This window comes from Callorhinus ursinus, unplaced genomic scaffold, assembly GCF_003265705.2.
Source record: "Callorhinus ursinus isolate GAN/ISIS: 27379988/994484 unplaced genomic scaffold, GSC_fseal_2.0 scaffold6, whole genome shotgun sequence".
Classification (NCBI taxonomy): Eukaryota; Metazoa; Chordata; class Mammalia; order Carnivora; family Otariidae; genus Callorhinus; species Callorhinus ursinus.
In genome coordinates this window covers 30,198,279-30,219,146 of record NW_027397068.1, presented here as the reverse complement: position 1 = coordinate 30,219,146, position 20,868 = coordinate 30,198,279, and the positions used below count along the sequence as shown (strand labels likewise).

At 38.6% G+C, this 20,868-nt stretch overlaps 1 protein-coding gene across 2 annotated transcripts in view; it reads left to right on the top strand.

Annotated features, from left to right (window-relative positions):
- The first annotated feature begins 234 nt into the window (after positions 1–234).
- Positions 235–20,868, top strand: part of CDK19 (cyclin dependent kinase 19) — a 165,992-nt gene continuing 145,358 nt past the window's right edge. The window contains exon 1 of one of the 2 annotated variants that reach the window (XM_025864079.2): positions 235–620. In XM_025864079.2, the coding sequence (XP_025719864.1) occupies positions 493–620 (128 nt within the window). In that variant the 5' untranslated portion in view covers positions 235–492. The remainder of the gene's footprint in view (positions 621–20,868) is intronic. The other variant, XM_025864087.2, reaches the window with a different exon arrangement.

Here is a 20,868-nt window from a genome sequence, read left to right as displayed (position 1 = left end):
CTGAGGGGGAGGGGCGGCCCCAGTGCGCAGGCGTGCACGCCTTGTGGGGGCGGGCCTGTGGCGGCCTAAAGCATCCTGGGTGCTGTATTTCTTTTGCTGGCAAAACTTAGCCACTCCTGTAGCCTTCGGAACTACATTTCCCAGGAGCCTCCGCGACTCCGGGGTGGGCGGGATGGTTCGTTAATGAGCTCGAGGAAGCCGCGGAGCTGCCCACCAGGTTCCAAAACAAGGAAATGAAGGGGGGAGGCGGGACTGGGGCTGCCTGCGGGAGTCGCCGCCGCCGCCGCCGCGGAGGAGGAGGTGGTGGAGGAGGTGGCTGCCGCGGCCGCCGAGGAGTCCCTTGCTGAAGGCGGACCGCGGGGCGGCGGGTGGCGCGCGCGCGCCCGAGAGGCGGCTGTTGGAGAAGTGGAGCGGCGGTCGCGGGGGGAGGAGGAGGAGGGACTGAGCGGCGGCGGCCCCCGCGTCCCGGTGCCTCTATGGGGAAAGCAGACAATGGATTATGATTTCAAGGCGAAGCTGGCGGCGGAGCGGGAGCGGGTGGAGGATTTGTTTGAGTACGAAGGGTGCAAAGTGGGACGCGGCACCTACGGGCACGTCTACAAGGCGAGGCGGAAAGATGGGTAAGAGCAGGGGCGGGGGGAGTAGGCTCGCTTGGGTCCTCGCCCAGCCCGCGACCGCGCGGGATGGGTGGGTCGGAGCCGGGTCGGGCCGTTCCCGAGTGGCGAGGCGGAGGTGGTCGCGGGGCCGTGTCCCAGCACGGACTGAGGGACGCGGGTGCTGCCCGCCGCCTGCGCGGCCCCGTCGCGCCCCTCGAACTCCCGCGGCGCAGCCCAGTCGGGGGGCGTCGGTCCCGTCCCAGAGGGCGCCTTCCGCGTGCATGGAGCTGGCGGCGGGACTCGAGTTGGGACCTCGGTTGGAGGTGGAGTTTGTGGGGTCTGGCCTCTTGGGGAGACGCGGAGGGATGAGAGAGCTTTGCCGAGGAGTTGCCGCTCCGGCCCTGGGCTGGTGACGGTCGTTGTGGAACTTCCAATCGGCTGAGCGCCTCCCGGGGGCGGCGGTTTGAAACCTAGCCGAGGAGCCGGTCGCGCGGCCGAGGGCTGGGGTCCTAGCCAGCCTCACGGGTCTGACCCGCCGGGCACCTCTGCCCTTGGCGCCAGCCAGCCCATTCGCTCCTCAGCGCAGCCCCCCGTCCCAGTCTATACCTGGTGATTTCTGGATTTCTCCTCATTCGCCCCCGATTGCGCTTTTTCACATTCTGAATTCCGCACCTTACCTCGAATGTAGGACCTCCTGGGAAACTAACCGCGTTTTACCCGCAGAACTTCAGAGTTCGTCTAGTTCTCTGGTAACTCATTTCCCCCCACCTTGGATATTCTGATGTTCTGCACTCCGTCCCCTGGCTAAATGACTGCGTGCTGGGCTTTATCGAGCACCTAGATTATCCAGAACGGAATGTGAAGTGACAGAGATCTGGGCCTGAATCTTTGTTTTCCTGGGAGTTGAGGGAGAGCCGTAGTAACCTCTTAGGAAGCCTTTATTGATTGTTCTCTTAGGAGAAGGCGAGCTGGATAAAGTATTGAGAACGCCTGTGCTTCGTCCTGTAGGGTAGACGATCTCGTACCGTAGGACAGGTGGAACCAGCTCCCTGCCTGTGAGGGATAGGTTTAAACCAATCGCTTCTTCACCGCCCATCCTGGCAGAAATTCTCCTCCCCCAGAGTTAGGAGCCCAGGAACGTCTATCTACCTGTCCCGCTTAGATTTCAAAGACTTAGATTTCAAAAACTATATGAAAGAGAGTCTTTAGGGTCGTAACGGAACATTTCTGAATAAAGTGAGTATCAGCCAAAATGACATTAGTAAGATTTGAAGTGTTGCCTATCGTTCTGCGCACTCTGTTGTAATTGATATAATTGATTTATGAACTCTAGGACGAAAGTAGTTGGAGTGTGTGTGCTTATTTCGTACAGAGAACGAGAAAGCACAGCTTTACAAATTGTTTTATCGTAAAGTATCATGGAAATCACCAGGTACTATACACGTGTAAAGGATTGTTACTGAAAGTAATTTTTGTCTTATAACTGAACAGGCCCCATGGTATTCAGTTGTAAACTTTTCTCATAATTCTTTCAGTTAATTGCCAGGTGTCCTTGAATTAATATCTTGGAATGTGAGGTACTATAATTAACTTGTATTTTGTTTTTAGAATATTAACTTTCCTTGTTTTACTGGTGTCCCTGTAGTAATCTTATCAGATATACTTGGGGAGAGGATATCTAGTTTTCCTATTTGGACATTGGCATTACAAAACAAATTACATGTGGTGTTTTTCATACTCCTCATGCTAACTTTATAATATACTTGATCTGGAATTTCTAAAATGTATTTTCATTTTTGTTAAAATAGCTTCCTTTCAGTAGGCAACTTTTGAGAAAAATTGGAAATTCTGCTTTTGAATTGTATTTCATTAGCACGGGCTATAACAAAAAACAGATAATTTAATTCCTGCTTCTAATTGTTCTTTTTGAATATTTTCCCTTCTAATAAAGTTCTTGATTCGACTACACTTTCTTCTTGAGTGAAATTTGTTTGATTAGAATTAATAAAGTTTCTTTAATAGAATAAGATCAGTTTGTGTATTTTCAAAATATACTTTTTAAAGAAACTTGTAGGATCTGAAAGCGTTAGTTGTTATCACTGAATTGTAAGAAAAATCATTATAAAGGTAGGTTTTCTTGGACGAAGGGTTTGGTTGAGATTTGAGGCTTTACAGTAAACACATCTCTTGTGGGTTGGTAGGATTAGTTTTATGTTCATTGATACCAGCGATTTGAAAGAATAGAAGGTTTTTAGTGATGGTTCTAAACTCTGATGCAGATTTGCATAGTAAAGGATTTTACACTCTGATCATGGTCAATTACAATTTAGCTCTTTACAGAATTTATTTTGGTTAATTCAGAAAAAATGTATAATGCTATTTTAGGGAGCAAGAAAAAAGTCACATGGGTTCGTTAAAGAGAAATTATTCTGATGTATATAACATAGTATATAACCAAAAAATCATTTAGGTCTTTTGGAGAAACACTGGAAGAAGTAATGTAACACAAAACATCACTAGAAAAGCCTCTGCTTGTAGTTTAATACTACAGTTTAAAAAACCTTAGAATATTTTCATTGAAATAGGACTTTAACTTAGACTATGTTAATTACACTACATAAATTTGTAACGGTAGAAGTGAAAGATTACCTTTGGGTTTTTCACTTTTAATAAAAATGTTACTTTTTCTTTTTGTTTTGAAGGAAGAGAATCTTTTGACCCAACCATCCTTTTTAAATAAACTCAGGCTTAAAAGTTATTCTTGAGAAACAAGTTCAGAATATTTCTAGATTTTTTAGTATGAGCAAGAATTTGTAATAGTTTTTCTCTTAACAGTAACAAGTCACATATAACGGTTTATGGTTACAAATTTCAAGACCATATTTCTTAAATTTGAAAAACTTTGTTTTGATTGATAAAGGAATATTGTTAAAAATTTCTTTTGTCAATAAGAGGTTCAAACAAACTTGATTCCATAGGATAGTGTTATGTCTGAAAACTGTTGTACCCAACAATAGTACTATTCAACTTTGCAGACATTCATTTAGTCTTTGAAACACTCTAATCAAAGAATGCTCCTTTTTGGAGATGTCTGAAAGATACTCGTTAATTGAAAGTGAAATGGCTGACTGACAACAGTTTCAGTTTTGCCTTAGGGTTTCAGATGAGTAGTTGGTGACTATATATCTTAATGTATAAAGTTACAGATGAGCAATTGGTGTCTGCATGTCTGCTAATGTAGGTCACGAAATCCTTCACAAATGTAGTTAGGTACATGTGGATACATATAGGTAAATAATAGGCATGGTCATAACAGCCTGGTTTTGATAGATTTTTCATATTTGGTTTGTAGTTAAAATAGACAATTTGCAATTTTTTTGAGATCTACGAAGATTAAAGATGATGTATCAGTAGGATCATAGCATTTTAGAAAGCTATCAAGAGTTTTAAGATCATTTAGTCTCATTTCTTTACAAATGAGAAAACCAGAGCTGTTAGAGGTTGTCATGACCATAGTCTCAGAGCAAAGACAAGCCTCACAGCAAATTGCAAGACAGTAATCCAGCTCTCGTGACTGAGTTACTGCATTTTCTAATGTGTTTTCCTTCTTTAATACCATAGGAGGCAAAACAAAAAAGGTCATGTTGCCTCCAGTTTATTGTATAAACTTTTTCCATGTAAAGGATACATCTATACCAACAAATACAGAAAAGGGAAAATATCACATGGACATTTAAAAAAAGTAGAAGTGCAGGCCTGTAGTTCTCTTTATCTGGTTTCTCTGCATTCTCACTGTCTTACTTTTGTCCACCATCTTTGATTTGTACAGTAGCTTAATTGGTTTCTGCTGTTAGGTTAGTCTTTCCTCATGATAGTCCAAGATCCAAGTTGCCTGGGGTCATTTTTCTACAAAATAAAATCACTCATGTCACATCTTGGAAAACTGTGCAGTCTCTCTGGCTCATACAATCACATCCAATCTTAATTCCTTACTTTGGCATGTAAAGCCATTTGCATTCGGATCCTAAAGTCTTTCGTCTTTACAGCCTTTGTGCTTGCCACCAACTCCCTCCTTTTTTCCAGGGTGTTCAAGCCATGCTTCTGTAGCACTGAACTCATATTTTCTAGGACTTGGTAAGTCCTTTTCATTTCTATTTTTTTTCTATAGTTGAAGTAGAATGGTGTTGCTCTGCTACTCCCTGCCTTTTCTCCTCACTCCCAAAAACTTGGCAAACTCCTGCTCATCCTTAATACCTAATTCAAATAGCTTTGCTTCTAGAAGCCTTCTCTTATTCACCAAGTATGTTCATTAGCTGTGATTCTGTCCTTCTTTGTTCTTAGGCGTGTAATATCACTATAGGTAGTAACCCGCAGGGCTTGATCTCACGACTTTGAGATCATGACCTGAGCCGAAATCTCAAGAGTTGGAAGCTTAACTAATTGAACCACCCCAGGTGCCCATTCTGTGCTTTTACTAGCAATTTTATAGAGGCGCTTAGAAAATGTTAGCATTCAAGCATACTTTAGGAAGTTTATTGATATTACGGGTTTATGTTAATAAATTTAGTATCTTTAGCACTTAGTAAATCAAATGGTCATTGGTTTATGTTTAATTGGTTCTTCATTTATGCAGTGCAAGCTTTCAGAACTTTATTTTTGAAGGCCAAGGGAAATAAATGCTCTTTTCAATGAAATTTGATTGTTTAGAGCAATAGCCGACAAACTTTTTCCACAAAAGAGGCAGGTACTAAATATTTTGGGCTTTGTGAGCCATACCATATATGTTATAATTACTTGAATCTGCTGTTGTAGTGCAAAAGTATCCACAAATAATATATAAATGAATATAAATTAGAATGGCTGTGTTCCAATAGAACTTTATGTACAAAAACAGGTGGTGAACTGGCTTTGGTCTGTAGGCTGTAGTTTGCCCTGCTTAGTTTACCAACCCTTAGTCTAGAGCAGTGATGCCCAATAGAACTTCATGCAATGATGAAAATGCATCTGTGCTTTACAGTATAGTAGCCACTAGCCAGATGTGGCTCAAGGAATGTGACGACTGTGACTGAGAAACTGGCTAGTTGCTGTGATACTGGACTGGGAAGGTTTAATTTTTGGAATTAGTGGCTTAGCAACACATAATTTTCAAATCCATGAAGTGACTTTTTTTTTTTTAAACTCTACACCCAACATGGGGCTCAAATTCACTACCCCAAGATCAAGAGTTGCATGCTCCACCGACTGAGCCAGCCAGGTGCCCCTGAGGTGACCATTTAATAAAAATGTATATATGAGGGTGTGGACAAATGAAATAGGAAAGCTCATGTCTTTCAAGTTGTAGGAGGGATTTTGATGATGCAAACTGATGCTTAAACTGAAAAACTGTCAATTTGTGAATGCAGTCAAGATCACCTTTTCAAAAAAGTGTTTTATTAAAAAAAAGCATGTGTTCAGTAAGTAGTAAGTGCTTGTGCATAAAAAGATGTACAATGTAATATATAAGCCTTCCCTTTCCCCACCCCTTTCCCTTTCTACAGGCACCCATTCTTGGTTTTCCATTTTAGAGAGATTTTCTTGGGGTGTGTGTGTTTAATATAGTTTACATTTCTCTATTTTTAAACAAATATAATTTGAAGATCATTACATAACTGATATGCAGAGATGCCTAGTTCTTCTAAATAGTTTTACTGTATTCCATTGTATTGACTTACATAATTTACTTAACCATCCCTCTTGATGGATATTTAGGCTGTTTCCAGTCTTTTGCTAGTACTAATACTACAGTGAATAAATATCCTAGTAGGTACAGTTTTTGTGCATATTACTGTAGCTAATTAAAATTTCTGTAAGCTATTTACTTTTGGAAGTACTGGCTTGAAATGATTTGCTAACATGGTGATATATGAGATATAAATCTCTGAGGACTGGAGACAAGGAGGCTGACGATAAGGAAAATAAATGTTTAAGGCTTTAAGAATATGTAATATATAAAAATGAGTTTTAAGTCACTAGTTTGCTAAAGGAAATACAGGTTACTATTTTAGCAGCATGGGAAAGGCATGTCTCCGATTTTTATGTAGGAAAAAAGTAGGCCTCTGGAAAGGTTTTTTTTTTGATGTAATGGATCTCAATATTGATGAATCAAGGATTTTTACTTTTGTGTATTATATGTTTGGACTGAATATGCTGGATAAAAATATGTGATATTAAACTGTGTGCTTGTTTTGCAAAATGCTCACGTAGCATAGTGAAATTTAGACATCAGTGTAGAAGACTTGAAGGCAATATATTACAATTTTAAATCTTCTTGGTGGTAAATGATGAGAGTAAGGCTATTTGGTTAATTTTTTTTTAAAAGATAAGCCTGTTCATTATCTTGTGATGTTGGTATTGTATAATGTTGGTGCTGCCTTTGGATCCCAAAACAAAGGGACAAGATTTTTTTTCCCCAGAGAGCATTTTAATGTTTTGAATTATTAACATGACTGTTTCTTTAAAAACAGGTAGTTTTTAAGGTCTAGAACCATGAAGAAGTAGCCAACAAAGCTATTTGAAGATTTTGTCCATTTATAAATAGCTGAGAGTTCAACACTTCCTGTAATAGGCCTTTTGAGCTCACATTGTGCAGGATAAAAGAGAGTCTCAAGAGAGGAGACAGGATGTAATTCAGGATACAAGTGTGCAGCAGTAGTTTTTTATTGAGGGTTTGAATTCTTATCCAAAAGTAAGTGATGGATCAAAGAGAAGTAAAAACCTGTAAAGTCCTCAAATAATTGGTATCCTTATAAAATATCTTTAATTTCTAATATAATGAGTCTTTCTAAAGGAGAAACACACCCTCCTTATAGAGAGGCTTTAAACCTGTTGTGTGTTTTCTTTTCTTTTTTTAAGATTTTTTATTCATTTATATGAGAGGCAGAGAGAGGGAACACGAGCAGGGCAGAGGGAGAGGGATAAGCAGACTCCTGGCTGAGCAGAGAGCCCGACTCGGGGCTCAGTCCCACGACTCTGGGATCATGACCTGAGCTGAAGGCAGATGCTTAACTGACTGAGCCATCCAGGTGCCCCTGCTGTGTGTTTTCTATCGAAAAATATTATTTCAGTGAGATTTTGTGGTTGATGATCTCAGTTACCAAGGAAAACGTGATTAGGAAATGGATTTAATTTTGTTTTGTACTGTGACCACAGACCAAAACCATGTCGTGGCAAACTGTTTTGTAGATACTTATATTTGGACAGAAAGGTGAATCCAAGGCTGCTGGAAAAATAAGGTAAAACTTTTGCCTTACAGGTGGTTAGTTTGCCTTACAGGTTAGTTGCATCTTTCTGTAGGGAAGTTATAATTTTCTTTATGATTGTTAAATAAGCTCACCTATGAAAGTACCAAGTGGTCTGAGGCACAAAGTATGTTGCTTTTTACAAAAGTTAGTTTCCTTTTTCTCTTTTTCTCTTTCCCTTTTTGCAGTGTAATTATTATAATTGCATTTTAAGAGTGACTTAAAACACCGAGTGAATCCTATTGCTTTGTTAGGTGCAAATTTAAAAAAAAAAGTGACCTTCCTTTTTTCTGAAAAATTATATGTAATTTGAACTTGTGTAACTTAGAAAACCAGAGTTCTGTTAACTAATTTCTCAGCAGTTTTTGATCTTTATAATATATTCGTGTCAAAGTGGAAATATTTTTATTTTTATGCTATTAAAATTTATTAAATAATAGTTGTACCTGATTCAAACAAACTCCAACAGTACAACTTATATAAAATGAAAAGTAAAAGCCTTCCTTCTTATTGTCCACTCTCAAGCTTCCTCATTTCTCAGAGGTAACCAATGTTAATTATTTCTGTTTTAAGTTTTGCTGGTCCTTACCACTATGACTTTAATAAGCATGTAATTCTGTTTCTGTTTCTGTTTCTTTTTCTTTACTTATTTATTTTTTCTGTTTCTTTTTAAAAAATATTTGTTTGAGAGAGAGAGAGTGCGAGTGCACATGAGTGGAGCAGGGGGAGGGACAAAGGGAGAGGAAGAGGGAGAGGGACAAGCAGACTTCTGGCTGAGCTTGATCCCAGGACCCTGAGATCATGACTTGAGCTGAAGGTCGGGTGCTTAACCAACTGATCCACCCAGGCACCACTATAATAATAATAATTCTGCAAATGCAAATAGTTCTGTTTCTTGATTTATGAACTTTAGATGTTTTTTGTTTTTCCATGAGAAAAGCTGAACAATTTTGTGAAATCTCATTACTTCCTGTTTTCCCCTTTCCCATCTCAACGTTCAAATTTATTGCCTTTGTTACTTTAAATTTTTTATGGTGAATACTTTTATGACTTTAGATCATAAATTTCTTTTTCTTGATTTGTTAGTTTAGATATTATTTGTGGTCTTCCTGATATGAATATTAAGGAAAGTAATATATTTGTCTTACTTTTTCTCCATCTGCCAATAAAGTATAATTTTTATAGCATCCTGCTTTTTGTCTATGAGTTGATTTTAAAAAGGGAACACTGAAAACCATGTAACAGCCTTAAAATATTGTGATTGTGAAATTATTTATTGTGGGATGAATTAGTATATTAAGACCCATGGAGAAGGAAAACTAGTCTTGTGCATTAAGTAATTGCTGCTTAAAACAGTCTTCCAGGTATTAAGGCCTAATGGGTTTTTTTAGGTTATTTTGCCCTTTCTTCAAATATTCTGCATCTTACTTAGCTAATAGCGTTTCTTTATATCTTATGTGTGATTTTTCTTGGATTCCTCATTTTGGTTCAGTTGAGGACATCTTTTTGAGTAGCTTTTTCATATAGGATGTGTACATATTCCGAGTTCTTGTGTGTCTGTTAATGTGTTTTATATTCATACTTGATTAATAGTTTGGCTGAATATATAATTCTATAGTAAGAATAATTTTTGTCTCAGAACCCAAAACTGTTACTTTATTTCTTCTGGGATTTCTTGTTGCTCATGGGAGTTTCTTTATTGGAAACTTGCTTTTTCCTCTCTGGAATCTCAGGATTTTTCACTTTATCTAGGCATTCTAAAATTTCACCAAAGCCTGTGTAGAAAATGTAGGTCTTTTTTTTTTTTTTTAAATTTATGTGGTTTTGTTTCCATGTCTTTTTTTTTTTTTTAAGATTTTATTTATTTATTTGAGAGAGAGAATGAGAGATAGAGAGCACGAGAGGGAAGAGGGTCAGAGGGAGAAGCAGACTCCCTGCTGAGCAGGGAGCCCGATGTGGGACTCGATCCCGGGACTCCAGGATCATGACCTGAGCCGAAGGCAGTCGCTTAACCAACTGAGCCACCCAAGTGCCCCTGTTTCCATGTCTTTTAACAAAGTATTTTTTTAATAGATAACCTATGCATATAATTTGAACTTTAAAGGTAAAAAGTGATATTTAGTCTAGTTGCATTCCTTCTGCCTCGTTCCCTACACCTTCACTCCCCTTTTCCAGTCTTGCCAGTTTCATATGAATATTATAGTAGCCTTTTTCTTTTGTCTTTGGTTTAGGGCAATTTTTATTTCTTGTTATTTATTTGATTATTTTTTCTTCTCCCTCTGTTGCCTTTCTTGTTCTCTTCTTCAGATATGCATATTAACAAATGTTGACCTTTTAGGCTCTATCTTTCATGTTTCTTAAATTCATTTTCAAAAATTACAACTCTTTTTTCTTTCTACATTCTGAAAGATTTTCTTTATTTAATCTTCTAGATTATCAATTTGGTCTTTCGTGGGGGTCGCTATTCTTTTATTACAGCATGAGTCGGACTGCCTGAGTTTAAGAGGACATTGGTTTAATAAAGTAAATAAATTCCCTATTAATATTTAGATTGTTTCTAGTGTTTCTTAAGTAATTTTTTTTGTATGTACCATGTGCTGTTTTTAGCTTTTCCTTCTTAATATTTTTCTTATAATCTGAGTGCTAGACCAAGATAATGGAAACATTTCTGTTTTAAAGATTTTATTTATTTATTTGACAGAGACACAGTGAGAGAGGGAACACAAGCAGGGGAAGTGGGAGAGGGAGAAGCAGGCTTCCTGCGGAGCAGGGAGCCCGATGCGGGGCTCGATCCCAGGACCCTGGGATCATGACCTGAGCCGAAGGCAGACTCTTAACCGACTGAGCCACCCAGGAGCCCCTTCTCTGTTTTTTTTAATGCTTTTTTTTTTTAAAGATTTTATTTATATTTGAAATAAAGTGAGAGAGAGAGCATGAGCAGGGGGACAGTGGGAGAGGGAGAAGCAGGCTCCCCACTGAGCAGGGAGCCCGATGTGGGGTTGATCCCAGGACCCTGGGACCACAACCTGAACTGAAGGCAGATGCTTAACCGTCAGCCACCCAGGCCCCCCTAAATGCTTATTTATTTATTTATTTATTTATTTGATAGAGAGAGAGCACACAAGCAGGGGGAGTGGCAGGCTAAGAGGAAGAGGGAGAAGCAGGCTCCCCATGAGCAGGGAGCCCTATGTGGGGCTCCATCCCAGGACCCTGGGATCATGACCTGAGCCAAAGGCAACCACTTAACCAACTGAGCCACCCACATGCCCTTCTGTTTTCACATATATAGAAATTATATTGGTTTTCCTGCCACTTTACTATAATAGTAAATACTAATATAATAGTAAATTCTCAACAACATCCATTTATTCACATATTCATTCATCAACCTGTCTCTATCCAAATTTCCATCCATTCATCCTCCATCTGCCTATCTTCTATCTGTCTATTATCTCTTTTCATTGTCTTCATTTTCCTGGTATCCATTCACTTATCCCTTGTTTACTATTTATCATTTGATTCCTTTCCTTGAGCCAAGAATTGTGCCATAGGTACTGAGTATACAAGGATAGTCCCAGACTGCAAAAACTGAGACTGGAGGTAAAACAACAAATTGCTATTGTGATTGTCTACAGGAAGAAAAATAGGGTTGAGAGGAAGACTTTTTGAAAAAAGTGTATGTATACTCTTGCATTATTTGAAAAATACATATTTATTTTGCTGTATTTATATTACCTATTTAAAAATGATAAAACATTAAACTGTAGAGTATATATAACTTAAGGGAAAAAGACAAAATGCCTTTATTTTTAATTTTTTAAAAATTTATTTATTCTTTTTAAGTATGCTCCATGCCCAATGTGGGGTTTGAACTCACGACCCTGAGATCAAGAATTGCTTGCTCTACTGACTGAGCCAGCCAGGTGCCCTTATTTTTTATTAAAAACGTTTATTTATTTATTTTTAAAGTAAACTCTATACCCCATGAGGGCTCGAACTCATGACCCCAAGGTCAAGAGTTGCATGCTCTACCGACTGTGCCAGCCAGGCATAAAAAAAGGCAGAAATCTTTAAAAAAATAAAATAGCTTTTATTATCTTATAAAAATCAATGTGTTAACAAAAAGACCAATATGTATTTATTAAAGAAAAGTTAAGAATTATAGAAACATAAAAAAAACATAAATCACTTATAATAAGACCACTCAGATAAGCATTGATAATATTTTCATATATTCTACTGGTGTTTTTTTTTTCCCCCAGTTCTACTGACACAGTATTTACATACAGTACTGAATGTTTGAGGTGTATCTCATAGGGGCAACTGGCTGCCTCAGTTGGAAGAGAGGGCAAATTTCTTTTTCTTTTTATTAACATATAATGTATTATTTGTTTCGGGGGTACAGGTCTGTGATTCATCAGTCTTACACAATTCACAGCACTCACCATAGCACATACCCTCCCCATTGTCCATCACCCAGCCACCCCATCCCTCCCACCCGCCTCCACTCCAGCAACCCTCAGTTTGTTTCCTCAGATTAAGAGTCTCTTATGGTTTGTCTCCCTCTCGGGTTTCGTCTTGTTTCATTTTTTCCCTCCCTTCCCCTATGATCCTCTGCCTTGTTTCTCAAATTCCACATATCAGTGAGATCATATGATAATTGTCTTTCTCTGATTGACTTACTTTGCTTAGCATAATACCCTCTAGTTCCATGGAGAGGGTAACTTTTGATCTTGGGGTCATGAGTTTGAGCCCCCCATTGAGTATAGAGATTACTTAAATAAATAAAACATTAAAAAAAATAAGGTGTATAGCATAATGGTTTGATTTATATTTTTTGTGAAATGATTTACCACAATAGGTTTAGTTGATACTCTCATAAAGATAGAATAAAAATCTTGATTGGTAAACATAAAGTTCATCATTTAAAAATTATAAAATTCAGTGATTTTTTTTTTAAAGATTTTATTTATTTATTTGACACATAGAGATAGTGAGAGAGGGCACAAGCGGGGGAGCTGCAGGGAGAGGGAGAGGGAGAGAGAGAAGCAGGCTCCGCTGAGCAAGGAGCCCGATGCGGGGCTTGATCCCAGCACCCTGGGATCATGACCTGTGCTGAAGGCAGAAGCTTAACTGACGGAGCCACCCAGGCACCCCAAATTCAGTGAGTTTTAGGACATTTGTAGCATTGTGCAACCACTACCATTACTTAGTTCCTTACTAAAGAACTTAAGATAGTTCTAGAACATTTTTGTTATAGCAAAAGGAAGTCCATACCTGTTAAGCAATCACTCTGATTTCCCCTCCGCTGGATCCTGGCAACCACTAACTGCTTTCTGCTATGGATTTTACCTATTGTGGATATTTCATGTAAATGGAATCATATACTATGTGGCTTTTTGTGGCCTGCTTCTTTCACTTAGCATAATGTTTTTGTTTTTAAGATTTACTTATTTATTATTAGAGAGTGAGAAAGAGAGTGTGCACACTCGGGGAGGGGCAGAGGGAGAGAATCTCCCACAGACTCCCTGCTGAGTGGATTCAGCCATAGGACACAGGGCTCGAGCCCACAACCCTGAGATCATGACTGAGCTGAAATCAAGAGTTGGACGCTTAAGTGACTGAGCCACCCAAGTACCCCTAGCATATTTTCAAGGTCCGTCCATATGTAATGAATATCAGTACTTCAGTACTTTTTATGGCTGAATAATATTCTATTGTATGGATGTACCACATTTTGTTTATCTATTCATTCACTCAGAAATTTAGGTTGTTTCCACTTTTTGGCTATCGTGAGTAATGCTCTTACGAAAATTTGTGGACAAGTTTTGTTTTAACATGTTTTCAGTTCTCTTGGAGTGTAATTGCTGGGTCATATGATAATTCTATATTTAACTTTTTGAGGAATTGCCAAATGTTTTCTGAAGTAGCTGTCCCATTTTATATTCCCATCTACAGTATATAAGGGTTCTGATTTCTTTACATCCTCACTGACACTTGCTATTTTCTGTTTTTGTTTGTTTGTTTTAATATAGCCATTCTAGCAGGTGTAAAGTGGTTTTCTCATTCTGGGTTTCTCTCTCCCCACTCCCAGTTTTATTGAGATATAATTGACATATAACATTGTATTAATTTAAGTTGTACAGCATAATGATTTGATATATGTATATGTTGTGAAATGATAATCATCATAAGTTTAGTTAATATCCACTACTTCATAGTTACAAATTTTTTTCATGTGATGAGAACTTTTAAGATTCACTCTTTTAGCAGCTGTCAAATATATAGTACAGTATTAACTATAGTCATCATGCTGTACGTGACATCCCTACAACTTATCTTATAATTGAAAATTTATACCTTTTGACTACTTTTAACTCTCCTCTCTTCCTCGCCACTCCCATAACCACCAATATGTTCTCTGTTTCTATTTTAGTTTTTAAAGACTCCACATATAAGTGAGATGATAAAGTATTTGCCTTTCTCTGACTTATTTTACTTGGTATGATACCCTCAAGGTCCATTCGTATTGTCACAAATGGGAGGAGTCTTTCCTTTTTTATGGTTGAATAAAATTCCATTGTACTTATATACCACATTTTCTTTAACCATTTATCTACCAATGGACACTTAATGTTGTTTCCATGTCTTAGCTATGTAAATAATGCTGCAATATTTAGTAATTCATTTTTGAGATAGTGATTCATTTCCTTTGGCTATATACCAATAAGTGGAATTGCTGGATCATATGGTTCTATTTTTACCTTTTTGAGGAACCTCCATACCAGAATTGTTAGGTATCTATTTTGACCTAGAGGTGTCATGAACAAGGTAGTAAGATACCAAGATTGTTTTAAGTTTGGGATCCTCTTAAGATGTGAAGAATGGGGCGCCTGGGTGGCTCAGTCGTTAAGTGTCTGCCTTTGGCTCAGGTCATGATCCCAGGGTCCTGGGAATGAGCCCTGCATTGGGCTCCTTGCTCCGCAGGAAGCCTGCTTCTCCCTCTCCTGCTCCCCCTGCTTGTGTTCCTGCTCTCACTATCTCTTTCTCTCACTCTCTCAAATAAATAAATAAAATATAAAAAAAAAGATGTGAAGAATGTTTATCCATATTATGAAATTTCTTTTGAAAACTTGATTTATAATGGATGTCTATATTTTCCTATCATGTGGATTTGTAATGCTTTAGTTAACCCTTTCTACTTATTGAACATTTAAGTTCTTTCCAGTATTTTGATAATACAAATAACATTAGTAGATGTTTTTGTATGTAAATTTTGGTCTATATATTTGATTCTTTCTTACAATAGTCTTACAAAGAAATTTACTGTGTCAAAGTATATTAATTGTTTTAAGGCTCTTAATGTATATTTCCTAATTGCTTTTCATATGTAGTTTCATTCACCACCACAGACAGTATATATGTGCCCGTCTTATCGCATCTTCAGTAGCTTTAAATATTCTTTTTTTTTAATCATTTTATTTTTTTCATCATGATAAGTGTACTCTTTAATCTCCATCCTCTATTTCCCCTGTCCTCCCACCTACCTCCCCTCTGGTAACCATCCGTTGTTCCCTGCAGTTAAGAATCTATTTCAGTAAGTGATGGGAATTAAGAAGGTGATGAGCACTGGAATTGTTGAATCACTACATTGTACACCTGAAACTAATATAACACTGTATGTTAACTAACTGGAATGTAAATAAAAACTTAAAAAAAGTCTGTTTCTTGGTTTGTCTCTCTTTTTTCTTTGCTTGTTGTTTTGTTTCTTAAATTCCACATATGAGTAAGTTCATATGGTATTCATCTTTCTCTGACCAAATTATTTTGTGTAACGTTGTACTCTAGCTCTATCCATGTTGCTGCAAATGGCAAGAGTTCATTCTTTTTTATGGCTGAATAATATTACATTGTGTGTGTTTGTGTGTGTGTATGCCACATCTTTATCCATTTATCTTTTTTTTTTTTTTTGAGATTTATTTATTTATTTGACAGACACAGCGAGAGAGGGAACACAAGCAGGGGGAGTGGGAGAGGGAGAAGCAGGCTTCCCGCGGAGCAGGGAGCCCGATGTGGGGCTCGATCCCAGGACCCTGGGAGAGCCGAAGGCAGGCGCTTAACGACTGAGCCACCCAGGCGCCCCTATCCATTTATCTATTGATGGACATGAGTTGTTTCTATTGTTTGGCTATTGTAAATAATGCTGCAATAAACATAGGGTTGCATGTATCCCTTTGAATTAGTGTTTTTATATTTTTGGGGGTAAATACACAGTAGTGTGATCACTGGATTGTAGGGTGATTCTATTTTTAATTTTTTGAGGAATCTCCATATTGTTTTACATAGTAGCTGCACCAGTTTGCATTCCCCCCAACAATGCATGAAGGTTCCTTTTTCTCCACATCCTTACCAACACTTGTTGTTACTTGTGTTTTTGTTCTTAGTCATTCTGCCAGGTGTGAGGTGTTATCTCATTGTAGTTTTGATTTGCATTTCCCTGATGATAAGTGATATTGAAAATCTTTTTGTGTGTCTGTTGGCCATCTCTGTGTCTTTGTAGAAATGTCTATTCATGTCTCTGCCCATTTCTTAATTGGATTATTTGTTTTTTGGGTATTGAGTTATGTCAGTTCTTGATATACTTTGGATACTAACCCTATTTTGGATATGTCACTTGCAGATATCTTCTCCCATTCAGTGGGTTGTCTTTTAGTTTTGTTGATTGGTTCCTTTGCTGTGTAGGAAATTTTTATTTTGATATAGTCCCAATAGTTTATTTTTGCTTTTATTTTTCTTACCTTAGGAGACAGACCTAGAAGAATGTTGCTATGGCTAATGTCAGATAAATTACTACCTGTGTTCTCTTCAAGGATTTTTATGGTTTCATGTCTCACATTCATTCTTTTGCATGTTGCTGTCCAGTTTTCCCAACACCATTTGTTGAAGAGACTATCTTTTTCCATTATACAGTTCCTCCTTTGTTGAAGATTAATTGATTATTCTTATTTTTGTAGCTCCTTCAAGTGAAGGTTATGTTGTTTCTTTGATTTTTCTTGCTTTTTGAAGTAGGTATGTATTGCTGTAAACTACCCTCTTAGAACCACTTGTTGTATCCCAAAGATTTTAGACTGTTGTGTTTTCATTTTTGTTTCCCTATCATTTTTTATTTCTTTTTTGATTTCTTGGTTGACCCATTCATTGTTTAGTAGCATGTTATTTAACTTCCATGTTATTTGTGTTTTTTTCCAGATTTTTGTCTTGTGGTTGATTTCTAGTTTCATAGCATTGTGGTCAGGAGAGATGCATGGTATGACTTTGATTTTTAAAAATTTGTTGAGACTTGTTTTGCGGCCTAATACGTGATCTATTCTGGAGAATGTTGCATGTGCACTTAAAAAGAATGTGTATTCTGCTGTTTTAGGATGGAATGTTCTGAATATGTCTGTTAAATCTATCTGATGCAGTGTGTCATTCAAAACCACTGTTTCCTTGTGCTTGCTTTGGCAGCATAAGTACAAAGCCATTGTTTCCTTGTTGATTTTCTGTTTTGGATGATCTTTTCATCGCTGTAAGTGGGGTGTTAATGTCACCTGCTATTATTGTATTATTATGGATTATTTCATTTATGTTTGTTATTAACTTTTAAGTATTTGGTTGCTCCCATGTTGGGGGCATAAATATTTACAATTGTTACATCCTCTTGTTGTATTGTCCCCTTTAGTATTATATAGTGTCCTTTGTTTCTTGTTACAGTCTTCATTTTAAAGTCTGTTTTGTCCAGTATTAATGTTGCTACCCTGGCCTTCTTTTGAAATCTACTTGCATAATAAATGTTTCTCCATCCCCTCACTTTCAATCTGTAGGTGTCTTTCAGTGTGAAATGAGTCTCTTGTAGGCAGCATATAGTTAGGTCTTGCTTTTTTATCCATTCCCTCACCCTATGTCTTTTGATTGGAGTGTTTAGTCCATTTACAGAGTAATTATTGATAGAAATGTGTTGCCATTTTGTTACTGTTTTGTGGTTGTTTCTATAGATTTTATCTGGTTCTTCTCTTGCTCTCTTTCGTAGTTTATTGGCTTTCCTTGGTGATAGACTTGAATTCCTCTCTCTTTATTCTTTGCATGTCTATTACTGGTTTTTGATTTTTGGTTACCATTAGGTTTGTATATAACATCTTCTGCATTTAGCAGTCTATATTAAGCTGATGTTTGCTTAAATTTAAACCCATTCTTTACTCCTTCCCCCATCATGTTTTAGGTATATGGTGCTGTATCTTATATACTTTTTTTTGTTGTTGTTGTTTTAAGTAAACTCTGTGCCCAGCATGGGGCTTGAACAAATGATCCCAAGATCAAGAGTCATATGCTCTACTAACTGAGCCAACCAGGTGCCCCTTATGTCCTTTTATTTTATGAATCCCTCTACTAATTTTACAGAAATATTTATTTTTACTGCTTTTGTGTTTTTTACTTTTCATACTCTCACTTGTGGGCATTCCTTTCCACTCAAAGAGTCCCCTTTAATGTGTCTTGTAGGGATGGTTTAGTGGTCATAAACTCCTTTAGTTTTTGTTTATCTGAGAAGCTCTTTATCTTTCCTTCTGTTCTGAATGATAGCCTTGGTGGAGAGAGTATGTTTGGCTGCAGATTTTCCCCTTTCAGCACTTTGAATATATCATGCCATTCTCTTCTGGCCTGCAAAGTTTCTGCTGAAAAATCTGCTAGTTGCTTTATGTGGTTTCCCTTTTATGTAACTGTCTTCTCTTGCTGGTTTTTAAAAAAATATTTATTTGTTTGTTTGTTTATTTATTTATTTATGAGAGAAAGCGAGAGAGCAGGGGGTTGGGGAGAGGCAGAGAGAGTCCCAAGCAGATGAACACAGAGCCTGATGCTGGCCTCGATCTCATGATCCAAGACCACAACTGGAGCCAAAAGCAAGAGTCAGATGCTCAGGCGACTGTGCCACCCAGGCACCCCTTTCTCTTGCTGCTTTAAAAAATTTTGTCTATTGCTACTTTTTGCCATTTTAAGTACTATATGTCTTGGTGTGGACTTCCTTGGGTTGAATTTTTGGGTGATCTCTATGCCTCCTGAATCTGGATATCTGTTTCCTTCCCCCGATTAGGGAAGTTTTGAGCTATTATTTCTTCAAATAAATTTTCTGCCCCCTTTTCTGTCTCTTCTTCTGAGATCCCAGTAATGTAAATGTTTATGCTTGATGGAGTACTCAGTTCCTTATGACTACTCTCGATTTGCATAATTTTCTCTCCTGTCCTTTGTCCAGCTTGGTTACATTCCATTACTCTGTTCATCTAGCCTGCTATTCCATCGAGTGTATTTATATTTTTATTTTTTATTTTTATTTTTCAAGATTTTATTTATTTATTTGACAGAGAGAGAGCAGGGGAGGTGGCAGGCAGAAGGAGAGGGAGAAGCAGGCTTCCTGCTGAGCAGGGAGCTGGATGTGGGGCTCGATCCCAGGACCCCAGGATCGTGACCCGAGCCAAAGGCAGTCGCTTAACCAACTGAGCTACCCAGGCGCCCCTCAAGTGTATTTTTAATTTCATATATTGTGTTCTTTATCTGTGGTTTGTTCTGTTCTTATCTCTGTAAAAGGATCTCACCGATGTCCTCCACTCCACACACACAGGTATCTTTGTGATTGTTACTTTAAATTCTCTATCAGGCATATTACTTCTATCTGTTTCACTTTGGTCTCTTGTTGTGGTTTGGTTCTGTTGTTTCATTTGGGAAATATTTTTCTGTCTTCTCATTTTGTCTGACTTTCTGTGTCTGTTTCTGTGTGTTAGGAAAGTTAGCTACTTTTCTTGCTCTAAATGATAATAGTCTTATGAGGAAGAGGTCCTATAGTGCCCTTCAATGCAGTGTCCCCTGTTCCCCAGGGCCTGGTGCTTCAGGGAGGGTCTCCTATATGTGTTGCATGTGCTTTGCTGTTGAGTCTTGGACTCTTTTCCCTTCAGTTCAGTTGTCTGCAGAGGCTCTCTTTGCCTACTGTGGGCAGTGTTTGGTCCCCAGCATGAGTGGGGTATGTTTTAACAAGGTGTGTGGTAGTGTGGTGGTGAAAGGATACCTGCCCCCACCAGAACTGAGGTCCTACAACAGGTGGTGGTCAGGAGAGGTGGTGTTGGCAGAATTGCTGGTTTTCTGGGGGTGGGGCCCGCAGCACCATTTGTAAGGGGCACATGCCTGGGAAGGGTGGATCCGCTAAAGTGCAGGGGGCCAGGGCTTGGTTTAAGCAAGTTAAGTAGTGAGTGTCTGCACTGTGCCGGTTCCACAGGTGGCTGTTTATGCTGTGGGGTGGGGGAGGGAAATGGCACCTGCCAGCTCCTTTTTTCCTGGAGGAGACTCCCTGTGATCCCTATCTCTCTAGGCATGCTCTTGAGATGTGCAAATCACTGTCCCTCCTGTCTGCCCCTGGCAGTTTTCAAATTGCTGGTTTTATACTGTATCTGCATGGGTTGTTTGTCTGCTGTCTCTTTACGGGTGGGGACCCTGCTTCCTAATATCATCCAGGCTCTGTGAGAGTGGAGCCCACAGGTTTTAAAATTCCAGTCTTTAAGTTCTACTGTTGTAAGAACTAATGAAATTCAGCCCCTCTCACTTACAAAGGCAAATATGGAGATTTGTCCTCCTCATTAGTGTGAAAGTCTGTTTCCCCTCCTCCATGTCACCAGCTCCCTCCTTCCAAGGATGACCAACGTCTGTTTTGCTCCCGGACTGTGTCTTCGCTCTTCCTATGTTCTTTGATGTGTCCTCTTCCCTAACTTTAGTTGTGGAATTTGTTCTGCCAGTTTTTCAGTTGTTTTCAGTGTTATCTAGTTGTATCTGTGGGACCAGGGGAGCTTAGGGTCCTCCTACTCTACCATCTTCCCACCCAACTCAAATACTTTTCATGCTTTGAATTTTCATTATCACAATTTGATAGGTGCAATCATTTCTGTCTTAGCCTGATAGGAATTAGAGCTATTTTCTCT